Genomic DNA, 12,857 nt, shown 5'->3' with positions numbered 1-12,857 from the left:
GAGTGAGCTAATGAGAATATAATATGCCGTATTTTTGCAGAAATAATTTCCACCTGTTTCAAGGAGAGTAAAAGTGCCTCTTTTCCTTCAGTAATGAAATAGTATGACAACTTTTACCATTTTAACTTTTTTTTTAAAAAGCTGCAGTCAAACTGAGAGAAAAGAATAGTAGGAATTAAAAATAGCAATTTTGTAATGCTTAATTTTAAATCTCCATATCATAGAATTCAGCATCTCGAGCATGTGTACAACTTTTTCAATGCATTTGTTTTTAAAGCAAGAAACAACTATACATTCAAAATAAATGCATTATGGTTATATACATAACTGCATATTCAAAGATAAATACTGGGACAAGACTTATAATCACTTTATTTAGACACATTTTGTGTTTTCCCTTTGAATTTTGGCAGATAGGTGAAATATTTTGCATTCCATTTTCATAGCTTTGCAGTAAGCCACAGAGCAGAAAACAAGCTGGAGACAGCTCTAGGCAGCATTTTTCATTAATTGTTAATGACAATGGCATTGTGATTTACTTGTGCTATGCTTAGGTACCCTAACCCTCTTTGGAGGAGGAGTGCAAAGTGACTGCCAGTTACTAGTATGAGCGAATAGCAGGTGGAACAGTTGAGCAGTCTTCTTCATTCAGAGTTCTGTCAATTACAGGTCTGTATTTCAAGGTAACCTTTGGAAGGGAAAAAAAAAAAAAAAAAAGACAACTTTAAGACAAACCAACCTCTCATATCCCAAACAAGACATTCTAGATAATACAAGTCGCTGGATAATTCAATTTATGTATGACATGGTTGATGTAGGAAATGAACACTGTGAAGTAGTTTAACATTTTAGTAATCTAGACAGAATATGCAAAGATAACTGAATTTATCAAAACCAAAAAGGGGCTGGAATGCTCTTGATTGTCCTAGAACTAGAGTCAAGGAAGCTAGAAGCGCAGGGATGAAGACGACTAAGGGAAAGGATACACAAACCAAGGTAAGGTGTTTTTTTTTTTTTTTTTTTTAATTAAGATCAGATTTCAGTTCTATTTACTTTTAGAAATACCTCATGCTGAATATCAAAAATGAGTTTTACCAGCCAAGGGAAAACAAACAAAAAGGACCTCAAATCCCAAAGCTTTGTAACTAGCCTGACGCAAGGGAAAGAACAATTCTGGCTGGATCACAAAGAAACTTCTCAAAGTTCAAAAATAACTCACAGCTTCACCTACTATACCAAATGAAACATTTAATTCTTCAAGTATGCTAACTATACCAGGTACCTCAGACAATGCCAATTATTTCCCAGTATTATCGTATTAAAGATTGTCTATTAGCCATCTATTGATAGGGAGTAAAGGCCCTAAAGCAGAGTCAACGAACCTTCCCAGTCTTGACATCCACATATGAAAGGGTGTGCTTTCTCCAGTGTTCTTCAAACGGCTTCTTCTGTTGGCCTTGGAGTGGCTTGGAATAGTCAAACTCATCTACCCGTACCTAGGAAGATCAGGTTAGTGTAGAGCAGAAGTTGCACCTGAAGTTTACTTCATAACCATACAGGTAGCCACACTTCAATTGCAATTTAATACACTGTGTCTCCTAATAGCCAGTCAAGTATTTCATTACCTCCTGCATCAAAATTCAAGGTTCTTGTAAAGTTTCAGTACTTAAAATAGTGCTGTTTGCAAAAAACATTACACACACACACCCACTCTAAATAAAACAGATTAAACAGGGCAGGTGAGATCACAAACAAGTGCCACATGAACTGTAACTCAAAATTCTAAGGACCGTACTTTGAAGAAATTAAGACTTAAATAATCCATCCATAGCATAGCAAAAGCAGCCTCATGTCCAGTCACAGAAAACATTTATACCTTGTAGTCCTCTCTGGCATGTGCGCCCCGGGACTCTTTACGAGCCTCAGCACCATAAACGGTTTGCAGAGCGCAAAGCATCAGGTTTTGTAGTTCTAGGGTCTCCACCAAGTCGGTGTTCCACACAATACCTAGTAAAGATATTAAGATATTATAAAGGTGTTCTACAAACAAGTTTTCCTCAATTTATTTCTAACCTATTGTAGATACCTAGGATGCAGTGCTGTACATAGCACAATCATAATACTGGAAAACTGAATTAATCACTTAATACTCAGGGCTGACAATTTTTAACATGTCATACAAAACTTCAGCAGTACTGAAAGGTTCCACGAGTGTATTAAAATACCATTGCTTCTTGCATGCTTGATATCAAGCTTGAAATTTAGTCCTCTCACCTCATTTCGAATCACAAATCTAGCCTAGAAGTAGCTTTTTAAGCACATCCCTAGCAGGACCAAAAGATAAGGCACCCCCTTCTCAAAAAGGGGACTTTTCCCTTCAGTTAACTATCTCCATTATTACCTCTGTCAAACGTCTTCAGATGAGCCAAATCTTGATAAATTTGACTAAGTTTCTCACAACCTTCTTGTAGTACAGAGCCAGTACGAAATACAGCAGCGTGGCTTTGCATCGTCTGTCAAGACAGTAAAAAAATAAATCGCCTAGTTTCACGTGTCTATATCCACAAAGCCTCAACTGACCTCATTAGTTCCAGCAGAGCTTTATATAAAACTATTCTGACTTCACCAATCTTACCTTCTGCATGTTAAGTCTCACTTCTGAGGTTCTTATGGTTCCATTGGCAAATCTTAATTTGTCAAGATTAGCAACTGACTCTTCACCAGCATCTGGTTTAATGGAGGGAACCGGCTCTCCTATTAAGAAAATTCAGTAAGTTTAATAGATTATTGCCTTTGGCAGTTTCATGAAGTAGTAACTACTAAAAAAAAAAAAATCAAAGCAGAGCAAAAATAATCACTTCCTCAGATACAGGTTAATTGTAATTTTCCTAAATTCTCACCAACAGTACCTATACACTTTTAAAAAGTAAAGTTCCCAGTTTCTTTTTCTTGCCTGTGATTTTGGGAGGAAATTTACAGATCCAGCTAAATTCTGCTGTTAATTCCTTAAAAAGGCACATTTGAAACAAATTCTCCTAAACTGTGAAATAAGCCTCACTGTTTGTGGCTTTGTCATGGTCACCTTTACTTTCCTTGTCTTTCATCTCCAAACTGCCCACTTCCTCTTGGCTCTGTTAAGGGACGAGGGCCTGGTCAGTGTGCTTGGCTGTTCCGTTTGGGCTCTGCAATGCATTTCTAATACTGGGATCCACCTGATAGTGGACAACAAAGATGACGAGGAAACAGATGACTGCTTCTGAACTTCAGCTGCTTGGGCAATTCAGCTGCACTTTTACTAGCATTTTTTAGCTTAGTAACTGTTGCAGAACCAAGCCATTCTAAAATATTATGCAACAGTCATAATTCACATAAGGGATGAGATGTTACAATTATTAGTAACCATTTCTTGTCTCACTTGCATATGTGGTCCACCTATCAAATCAACAAGATGGCAGCAAATCCTACTATATTAAAGAAATGAAGTACAAGACAGATTACATCTTGATCTAGAAGACACAGAATGCAGAAGAATTAGTTTCTGCATTCAATTTCCCCAGTTGGTAAAACAAATCAACTGCTTTTGCTGATAGCACTGGCTGAATTACAGTTTTAACATGATTGGTTTGCAACAAATACCACAAAACAAGTATCAATGGCAAACATTTGCACAGTCAAGAACCTAAGAAGTCTATAAGCAGGGCATTTTTTGCATATTCTAACAGTTTATTAGCCATGGGAATTTTAAATTTTAATTTTTAGTCATAGTATAGTAACAACTCTTTGTTGAGGCAGAAATTAGACCATAAATGTAAACATCTCTCAAAGTTGAGCTAAACAGCGAGACCTACCAGGCTTGCATGTTTCTGCAATAGTAAGGGCACAAGCACGACCAAAGACCACCAGATCCAAAAGTGAGTTTGCTCCAAGTCGGTTTGCACCATGGACAGATGCACAGGCTGCTTCCCCACAAGCATACAGGCCAGGTACCACTTTATCCTCACCATTCACATGCGTAATCACCTGTCATTTCAGAAAGTCAACTCAGGCTCATTTTTAAACTGTTTATAACAACACAAACCTCCTCATTTTCAAAGGCTACATGCTTTGTAAGCATGAAACTACAGCAATCTGAAGTTTTCTGACTCCAAATCTATAAATATTTCGGTTCAAACATAGATGGAAGCCTAGTATTTCTTCAGTCATACTTATGAAATAGAACCATACACTTTATAATATTTTTGCAGTAGTAGTAGTAGAACTAATTTTTGCAGTAGAAGCCACAACAACATAGGAAATGAATCTTTCCTGCAGATTTCCAAAGCAAAATTTTACATTAAAGCAAGCACACCCATCAAGTACAATGCACTCACCCAGAAAATTCATCTGACACAATGACACTGAGCTCTAAGTGCTCAATGTGCAGAGATACCGTGGTTATGTTAGGTGCAGTCACACATACAACCCAAGTTACGGACTGCAGTAGAATCCTAGTCTTATCCCTGCTCAACTACGTGTTATCCTCAGATGGATAATCAGAACATTGTTAGATATGACAGTAACGCTTCCTTTCAGCTATTCCTTGAAATTACTTGGTTCTTGGGTTACTCAGGAAAACAAGCTAGACAGCACATTTCAAGCACTCTAGCATTAAGTTATGTAGTTCAGCATCCCTGCAGTTGTGAAATACTGTTAATGTTTGGATATTTGGAAAATCATTTCCTATTACTAGATGATACAAGTTTCTAAAAATAAATCTGTATTACTTACTTGTCCTTTGTAGTTAGTAGGAATACCTCCCATATTGTAATGCACAGTAGGAAGAACAGGAATGGGCTCTTTAGTCACATCGACTCCAGCAAATATCATAGCTGTTTCTGAAATTCCTGGAAGACGAGTTGCTAGCTGCTGAGGTGGTAAATGGTGCAACTGCAAATACACATGGTCTTTATCAGGGCCGCAACCCCTAGCAAAAAACAAACAAAAATGTATAACAAGAACTCTGCAAAAGCCAGTAATTGTTTTAAGTCTTTTTAGTTTTGATAAATCTTTTAATTTTTGTAAAGGTTATCTCTGATAAAAACACATATTTGGCATATTCGAGAAGACTGTTGACCCCTCTAGCCTTTCTATTTTTGACATAGAAATTTTCTTTCTGCACACTATTTAACATTTTAAAATACTACATATTCAGAGAGATGTAAAAGAATTCATCCATAGAACAAATGAATTTCACTATATTTTTCCTAAGAGCTGATAGGTTAAACTTATTTAAGCAACTGTCCCTGTACTCGCTGAATTCAAATAAGACATTCCTAAAATCTCACATTCCTTTCCAAGACTATTAAGAAATAATAAGCAACATTTTCACTCCAAACACACATGCGGTCTTCATATAACAACTAAACCTCACATCCCCAGCATTCCAGGAGTTTACAAAATGAACTGTTGAACTACATAGGGCCTAGTATGAATATTCATTCTGCAGCTTCCTTGAAACATTTAACTAACCTTCCTTCCCGGATTTCTATTGTCATAGAACGGGACACTACATCCCTGGAAGCCAGATCCTTAGCAACAGGTGCGTATCTCTCCATAAATCTTTCACCTTGACTGTTAATTAGAATACCTCCCTCTCCTCGGCATCCTTCTGTTATGAGACAACCTGCTCCATAAATGCCTGAGAATAAGAAGAAAAAACAAAGTGAAATACTCACTGGATAGCTTCATGATCAAGACAACCAGGACTGAAGAAACAAAATCTACTTAAAATAATGCAAACAAGTCACGTGGGTAGACTGTATTCTTCCCTAATAATCATACCTACTAATAATTGTCCCACAAGGCTTCCTTAGTAAACAAGCTTTATTATTCCACTCAAACATTTTTCTTGGATGGTAAGCAAATGAATTAGGAACATCTCTACCATCCAAAATATTACCATCTGATGATATCCACATGCAGCAATACACATTAAGAACTTTTATATGGCTCTTGTAGACCCTGGGCAATTACTTTGTTCAAACAAATCAGAAGTTGATCAGCTCAAATTCAGTTTGCTCATCTTTGTTCCCACTTCTCCTGTTGGTGGCAGTGCAGGACAACTTCAAATTATATGTAAAGTGTAATTACAGGAAACAAAAAGGTTGACCAACTCGCAGACTTGATAACTATTTTAAAAACTACGGAATTATAACAGAAACAGTGAAATGTTTTTGACTAGGACAAGTCTTAGATATTTTTAGGTTGTAACAACTATAATACTGTAAAATCAAAAAATTCAAAAGGCTCACCATTTCTAATATGCTAAAACTGAGCATTTATTTAGCTACAATAGGAAGAAACTAATCTTTACTTTTTAGCCTGTAATTCTCATGGTGCTTGCATTAAATACTGATCCTCTGCTATAAAAGAACGATCCTAAATATATATAACTTTACTTCAACTACCCCTCTTGCATAAAACATTCTAGTATATAACTTTAACATTTACAGCTATCCCATTGCTTCTGTCTCTAATACCAAACAATTTAATATTTTAAACATGAGAAGAGATATGTTTTCAAGAAGTGGTTTAAACTCAAAATGCTTAAAACTTGTTATATTGTAAAGAGAGCTCCTCAAAGTATTTAATATTGGTATCTAAATTAGAAGAGGTAAAGTCTTCTCACAGTGTAACATTCTTGCTCTCAGCGTTACGTTTTACAGCAGTCTGAACACTCCTTACAAGGAACTAATGAACAGTTAAGTGTTACAGGAAAGTTCAAACCGATTATGTTTTCAAAGCAAACCAACACCCCCTTTCATTTTTGTCTTCTTAAAAATAATGTTGTAAGCATTACTTCAACGCTGCAGATGTATAAACGTTTCTATAGGTAGGATTGCTTTTGTGAGCATGCTCTGTACCTGTGGGATGGAACTGTACAAACTCTAAGTCCTGGCAAGGAAGACCAGCTCGTGTGACCATTCCGGTGCCATCACCCGTACTGGTATGAGCAGAGGTACAGCTGAAATAAGTGCGGCCATACCCACTGCAAAACAGAGGTGGAAAAAGTATTAAGTCAAGGAAGAGCCATTGGAACCTATCCCTTACTGTCTGTCTGTTTGCATAACAGTGGAACTAACGCAGAGGGTTAACAAGGAAGATATTTTGCTATCTCCTACAGTAAGCCTAATCAGAGAAAACAAAAACTGATACTGTCCTATTATGGTCAACTCTATCTGAAAAATGATTGGTGCTAGAAGACAAGGAAAAAAAAAATGTTCTCTTTCAGACAGAATGCCTAAATTTGCAAAATTATACTGCTTTTCATCCAAGACAAAACTTGGATATTATACATTACATATTGACATAAAAAACAGAGATGATGCGTTCATCTCCAAAGGAGCTTCAAATTCATCTACAAACACCCAGTCCTCAAACTAGTAGCAACCCATTACCCAGACTAGTAGCATTGCATTACCCAGTGGCAATGACAGTGTTCTTTGCCCTAAATCGATGTATAGAACCATCTTCTATGCACAGGGCAATAACACCACGACATTCTCCATTTTCCATTAGAAGATCCAAGGCAAAATATTCAACGAAGTAGCTGGTATCATATCGCAGAGACTGGAAGGAAAAAAAGAAAAAAAAAAGTTAATTATTAAGAAAAGCCTGGAAACTTAAGTAAGATCTCTTCAGTCTCTTCAAAGTTATGAATGTATATGAGGTATTTGGGATAACACAGAAGAAACAACACCCTCCCCCATCCTAGCAACTCAGGGAAGCCTTTTTTTTTCCTATAAAACCATATTAAGAAAAACATTACACCAGTAACGAACCTACCCTAGCTCAAGCACTCAATTCAGAAAAGCCATAGGTAGTCAACGAGACCTGTTCTTTCAGCCTAGTTTTGGCAGTACTTCAGTTAGCTGCAGAGCTCAATACAAGTAGAGACAAGTATCACTAAATCTCTCCAAGACACAGAACAAATCTCCTCAAGCCCAGTATATATATTTATGAACGGAGGCAGTAAGCAAAGTCAGATTTCATGCCCTTAAGGATCATACTAGCATATGGCAGCACTAAGCATTTGTTTTGCAGTGGCATGTACATTTTTAACCACAAGGAGATCAAACAGCTAGACACTAAGTAAATAAACCACTAGCTGCTCTGCACTTAGCTTAAGGCTTCAGGCGGCTTACTACCACTTTTAGAAAGAACTATGTCTTTCCTCTGTTTTGTCTCATAGCATTGATAGGACATATTAGAACTATAGTCAATAACTTGCAAGAAAACAAGCTCAGGAATGCATGCTAACCCTTTATGCATTTATAGATGTTACACACATTTTCCCAGCTCTTTGAAGATGACTGAACAAAAACGCTGCCTTGTATCTTTGTCAAGAGTTCCCCAATGGTCCTGAGTCAGTCTGAAAAAGCTAAAAAGGTTTTGGGTTCGGTTTCCTTCTCCTTTGTGAGGGTGGGGAGGAGAGGGAAGTTTAGCTAAATTCTGTCTTTGACTAGTTAATGCAAAAGCAGCAACAAGGCAAAACTGCTCCAACCGCACAGTTGTCAGTGCACACTACTCAAACATTGCCTCCAGGAGAGCAAGCATGAGCAGGATCCTTCAGTGTATTTTGTTTGCACTCCTTACCAGAAACAGGCATTTGCTAGGCTATTATCTTTTCATGGTGCCTTAGGAGGAAAGAAAACCCAGAATGTGCATCAGTGATTTACCCAGACTCCTCAGTGAAATTATAGTTGCGAGCAGCTACATTTCTTGATTTTTTAAAAAATGCTAGAAGAAATCATTAACTGAAAACACAAAAACCCAAATTCATTTTTATTTTGCAGCTTCTTACCCTGCCATACAACGTATGCAACAGCGAGTGTCCTGTTCTGTCCGCAACACAGCAGCATCTGTGAGCCTGCCCTCCTTTTCCAAACTGGAGACTCTGTCCACCAAACGCACGCTGATAGATTTTTCCTTCTTCTGTTCTACTGAATGGCATTCCGTAATTTTCCAGCTGTTGAACCCAGATACAAGTATTGGATAAAAATGTGAATAATAAGCCAGAAAGTTCCTGGAAAGGAGACCTCTGTGGAAGCTGGTCTATGCTACAGTTACCTAAAGCACAAATCATCGTCAGTGAATCTCACCTCTATTACCGCAGCAGGGGCTTGCTCAGTCATGTAGTGAATGGCATCCTGGTCCCCCAGCCAGTCAGACCCTTTCACCGTGTCATAGAAATGCCATCTCCAGTTATCCTCCTCCATGTTTCCCAGGGCAGCATTGATCCCTCCCTGAAAAGGAAAATGCACATTCTTAGAATTATATTACTGAAGTACAGGTTCAGCAGTTTTCCCTCCTGTTTCTGTTATTCCTAAGACAAACAGTAAAGTCAGACTTCACATGCATGTGGAAAAAAAAGAATATGAAATCTATTAGTTTCACAACAGTTCCCATTCTGATGCATAACACAAAAGTTACACATATAGAATGTAGTGAAACTAAACTGAATAGAAGCTAGACATATATTGCCTTCCAAAACAGTTTCAACTAAATGCATAACATTTATGAAAGAAATGTGTCCTTGACACATAAGGCTCATGCGCACATCCAGACAAGCTTTCTGAAAGCAGCTATTTTTTAAACATATATTCCGCTCAATTTCTCACCTGTGCAGCAACAGTATGAGATCTGGTAGGAAATAATTTTGTAACACATGCTGTATTGAAACCAGCTTCTGACAAACCAAATGCAGCCCGCAGACCTGCTCCACCTGCACCCACAACAACTGCATCAAATTCATGGTCCACTACTGGATATTGTGTAGAAATCTGGAAAATGAAGAAAAGAAGTTTATAATCAAAAATATTTAACACTGAACTCAACTTTAAAGTTCTGTGTAAACACAAGCAGTATACAGTTAACATTCATCAGATACAGTCTGCAGGAGGAAATTCATCACTAGAAAAGCTATTCAGTTTAATCAATCTACTTGAACATTACATTCTGCTGAAGCCCAGCATCTCACAGCAGTTCTATGGCTTCCTTCTAGGCATCAAAAGTAACACTGTGTTATCTAGTCTGTTCTTAAGGTATAGAAAAGCAGAGACATACCGAATCAGAAACCTTGGTGGAAGCACTTTTCTTTCCAGTGATGGTGAAGTGAAAGCTGCGTGCAAGAGTCTGGCATGCTGCCGGCCACTGGAGAAAGAAATCAAGACAACCACTGTAGAATAAGCATTTTCACAAGTGAGGCCTTCAGCATTCTCAATTATTCGGTGATTACTAACAAGCATCTTTGTACTGTTGATACCACATGCTCAAGAACACTGTACTAACAACATTTCAGAGCTATCTGCAGTAAAGTTCTGCCTTTCCTATCATCACAGCCAGAAGGACAGATATTTAAAGTTTTGTCTAGATGAAAGAACAGTCTGTAAGTAGCAAGTTGTCATGGTCTTTATCATATTTTCTTCACATTATTAATCCTAGCTTACACCTATCTGAGCCTTGTATTGACAAAACATATGTTTGCAATGAATGCTCTGCTATTACCATTTCTTTTCTTATGGAAACAAGGATACGGACAACTTTGAGAATCACAGAATGACTAGAGAAGATCTCACTTGAGTCAAACTATCCACAGAATTTGAATTATTTCAGGTGTCTGAAAAAGTCAGAGATAGTCTCTCTCTTTTTTTTCCTTTCTTCATTCTGTATTTAATAGTGGCTTATTTAAAAGTATTTATTAATATCTGAATGAAGCACAGTGGCACTGTTTTCCCCTTTTGCGATGTTCTCATGGCTCCCCAAATACCGAATCACTAAAACCACTAAATGACTCAAATTCATATCAGTCCTAACTTTGATAGGTTAAGCCACACTTCTGGCCCCTCTAAGATAAGTTACCAATTTTCCCAATCCTAGAATATTTTCTGAACTATCTGAAGAAGAAATGAAGAAGGAATATCTAATCTATATTAATAGAACAGTAACACAAAGAAAGTCATGCCAGTGCCTTGCACAGGGGCACCAGTACTTTTCCATTTAAAATACCTCTCCAATACATTCTTGCATATGTCTTTTCCTACATTTCTTATAACAACAGTTTAACTGCTCTATAATACAGTCAACAAGCAGGTCTTTTCTCATCTTTTCCCCCACATCATGAAACGAACCACAGTGAACTTTACTCAACTAAGTTTTATCATCTCTCAATAGTTTCTTAAAATCATCTTTATGCTTGGCAGTGAATCTAATACACTCCTTATTAGAGACAATGTAGCTAATGAGATGATTTAATAAGATCAACAGCTATGATGTGATAGTAACAGCTATGATTGAAAAATTCCTCTTAGTAACCTCTTCCAACATTTTTATTTTCCCCTCTCTCCCTCCCCACCCATTCTACTGGGTTATCACACTTTTGGACAATTTCATGCCCTTTTCAATTCGTACATTTGTGCTTATCTTTGTTAATATTTTACATCCCGAATCAGATCAAGTGGTTCACTCAAAGTCAGACAGAATAGATGTAACAGGCAACATAAAGTACAAGACGCAATTCTTCTACAAAACACTCCTAACAATAACAGATACCAAACTGGAACTGGCTGCTCTCTCTACAGGAGGAATTCATTCAAAGCCTTGAGCTACAGTTGGAGCTAGACTAGCAGAACTGTAGTGTACTTGGCCAGCTACACTGCCCATTTCAAGTTTCCCTACCGTGCATTCACTAGCATATACCACTCCTGCTTGTTTCCTCCAGAGAAATAACCACTTTGCAGCTTTGACACTGCTGCACAGCTTCTTAATTTATATACTTATTGTCATTGGTCAACATATCTGGTTATTGCACAAAGCAATTTAAAGAATGTTTTTACTGACGGTACATGACAAAGTTTCATATATGTTTATATGCTTTTATACATCGCCTAAAGCAAGTGTAAATTACTTTTTTGGGGAAAAAAAAAGATGTAATTTGTGTTATATAGAAAGAAACTGAGCCTCTTCTCCCTCACGAAGTGCATGTCCAGCTAAAATCTCCAGAATTCTGCTACGAGAATGACTGCCTCACAGTCATCTTTTTAAAAAAAAAAAAAAAAAAAAGTTACTTTTCCAAGGTTGCCACATCACTCTTCTGCAGGGCTAGCTGTAAAGCAGTCATGAAATATACCTCCGCATCAAAAAAGTCTGGAATCGCATTAACTAATACCCTAATAAAGCAGTTGCTCCTCCTTCCCGCGGCCGCCCAAGGTCACGGGGGGGACACGCGGCAGCGACACCCCCGGGGGCGGGAGGGGGGACAGACAAACGGACGGACGGACGGACCGACAGGACGGGCCCCGCCCACTCCCTCCTCCCGGCCGGGAGGGGGGCAGGAGCACCCGGAGCCCCCGGCCCGGCCTGCGCCATCCCCACCCCAACCGCCCGCACCGAGACAGCCCTCGCCCCAACCCGCCGAGGCCCGCAGGCGGGCTGAGCTGAGCTGAGCCGGGCCAGGCCGGGCCGGGCCGGGCCGCCGCACTCACCGCGCGCGCCGCCGGCCGCAGCCACCGCTTCGCCCAGCCCCGCGACGCCGCTACCGCCGCCGCCATCTCGCGCCGAGCGCCAGGAGGTGGCACGGCGCATGCGCGGGGCGCCCGCTAGCGGCGCTCTCACCCGCAGGGCTCGGCCGGAGAGACCAATGCTGCGGGGGCGGGGGGGGAGGAGAGGTGGAAGCGGGGAGCCAAGGGCGGCACGCGTGCGCCACTGCCCCCAGCACGTCCCGCCCCTGCTACCCGCGAGCAGCTCCGCGTGACCAGGCTAAGTGCTCCCCGCTTAGAGCCCAGGAACCCTGCTTGGTCCTTCCCCCCTCCCCCCCGCCT

The 12,857-nt window shown here is 39.4% G+C and overlaps 1 protein-coding gene across 1 annotated transcript; it reads right to left on the bottom strand.

Annotated features, from left to right (window-relative positions):
* Positions 1-309: 309 nt before the first annotated feature.
* Positions 310-12,647, bottom strand: SDHA (succinate dehydrogenase complex flavoprotein subunit A). Its single transcript, XM_088525885.1, has 15 exons — positions 12,522-12,647; positions 10,105-10,191; positions 9,660-9,821; positions 9,141-9,284; positions 8,843-9,007; positions 7,460-7,608; positions 6,903-7,027; positions 5,509-5,677; positions 4,768-4,963; positions 3,849-4,020; positions 2,636-2,754; positions 2,402-2,513; positions 1,877-2,007; positions 1,383-1,496; positions 310-688 (listed from the first exon to the last, which is right to left on the bottom strand). Exons 1-15 carry the CDS (start codon positions 12,585-12,587, stop codon positions 602-604), a joined length of 1,998 nt encoding a protein of 665 aa, XP_088382011.1. The 5' UTR covers positions 12,588-12,647; the 3' UTR covers positions 310-601.
* Between the last annotated feature and the right edge of the window lie 210 nt (positions 12,648-12,857).

The sequence above is a fragment of the Tinamus guttatus genome, unplaced genomic scaffold (assembly GCF_059628265.1).
Source record: "Tinamus guttatus ecotype Peru unplaced genomic scaffold, ASM5962826v1 Tinamus_guttatus_pri_ptg000025l, whole genome shotgun sequence".
NCBI classification, from domain to species: Eukaryota; Metazoa; Chordata; class Aves; order Tinamiformes; family Tinamidae; genus Tinamus; species Tinamus guttatus.
The sequence above is the reverse complement of the archived record's forward strand: the minus strand, read 5'-3'. Positions and strand labels throughout refer to the sequence as shown.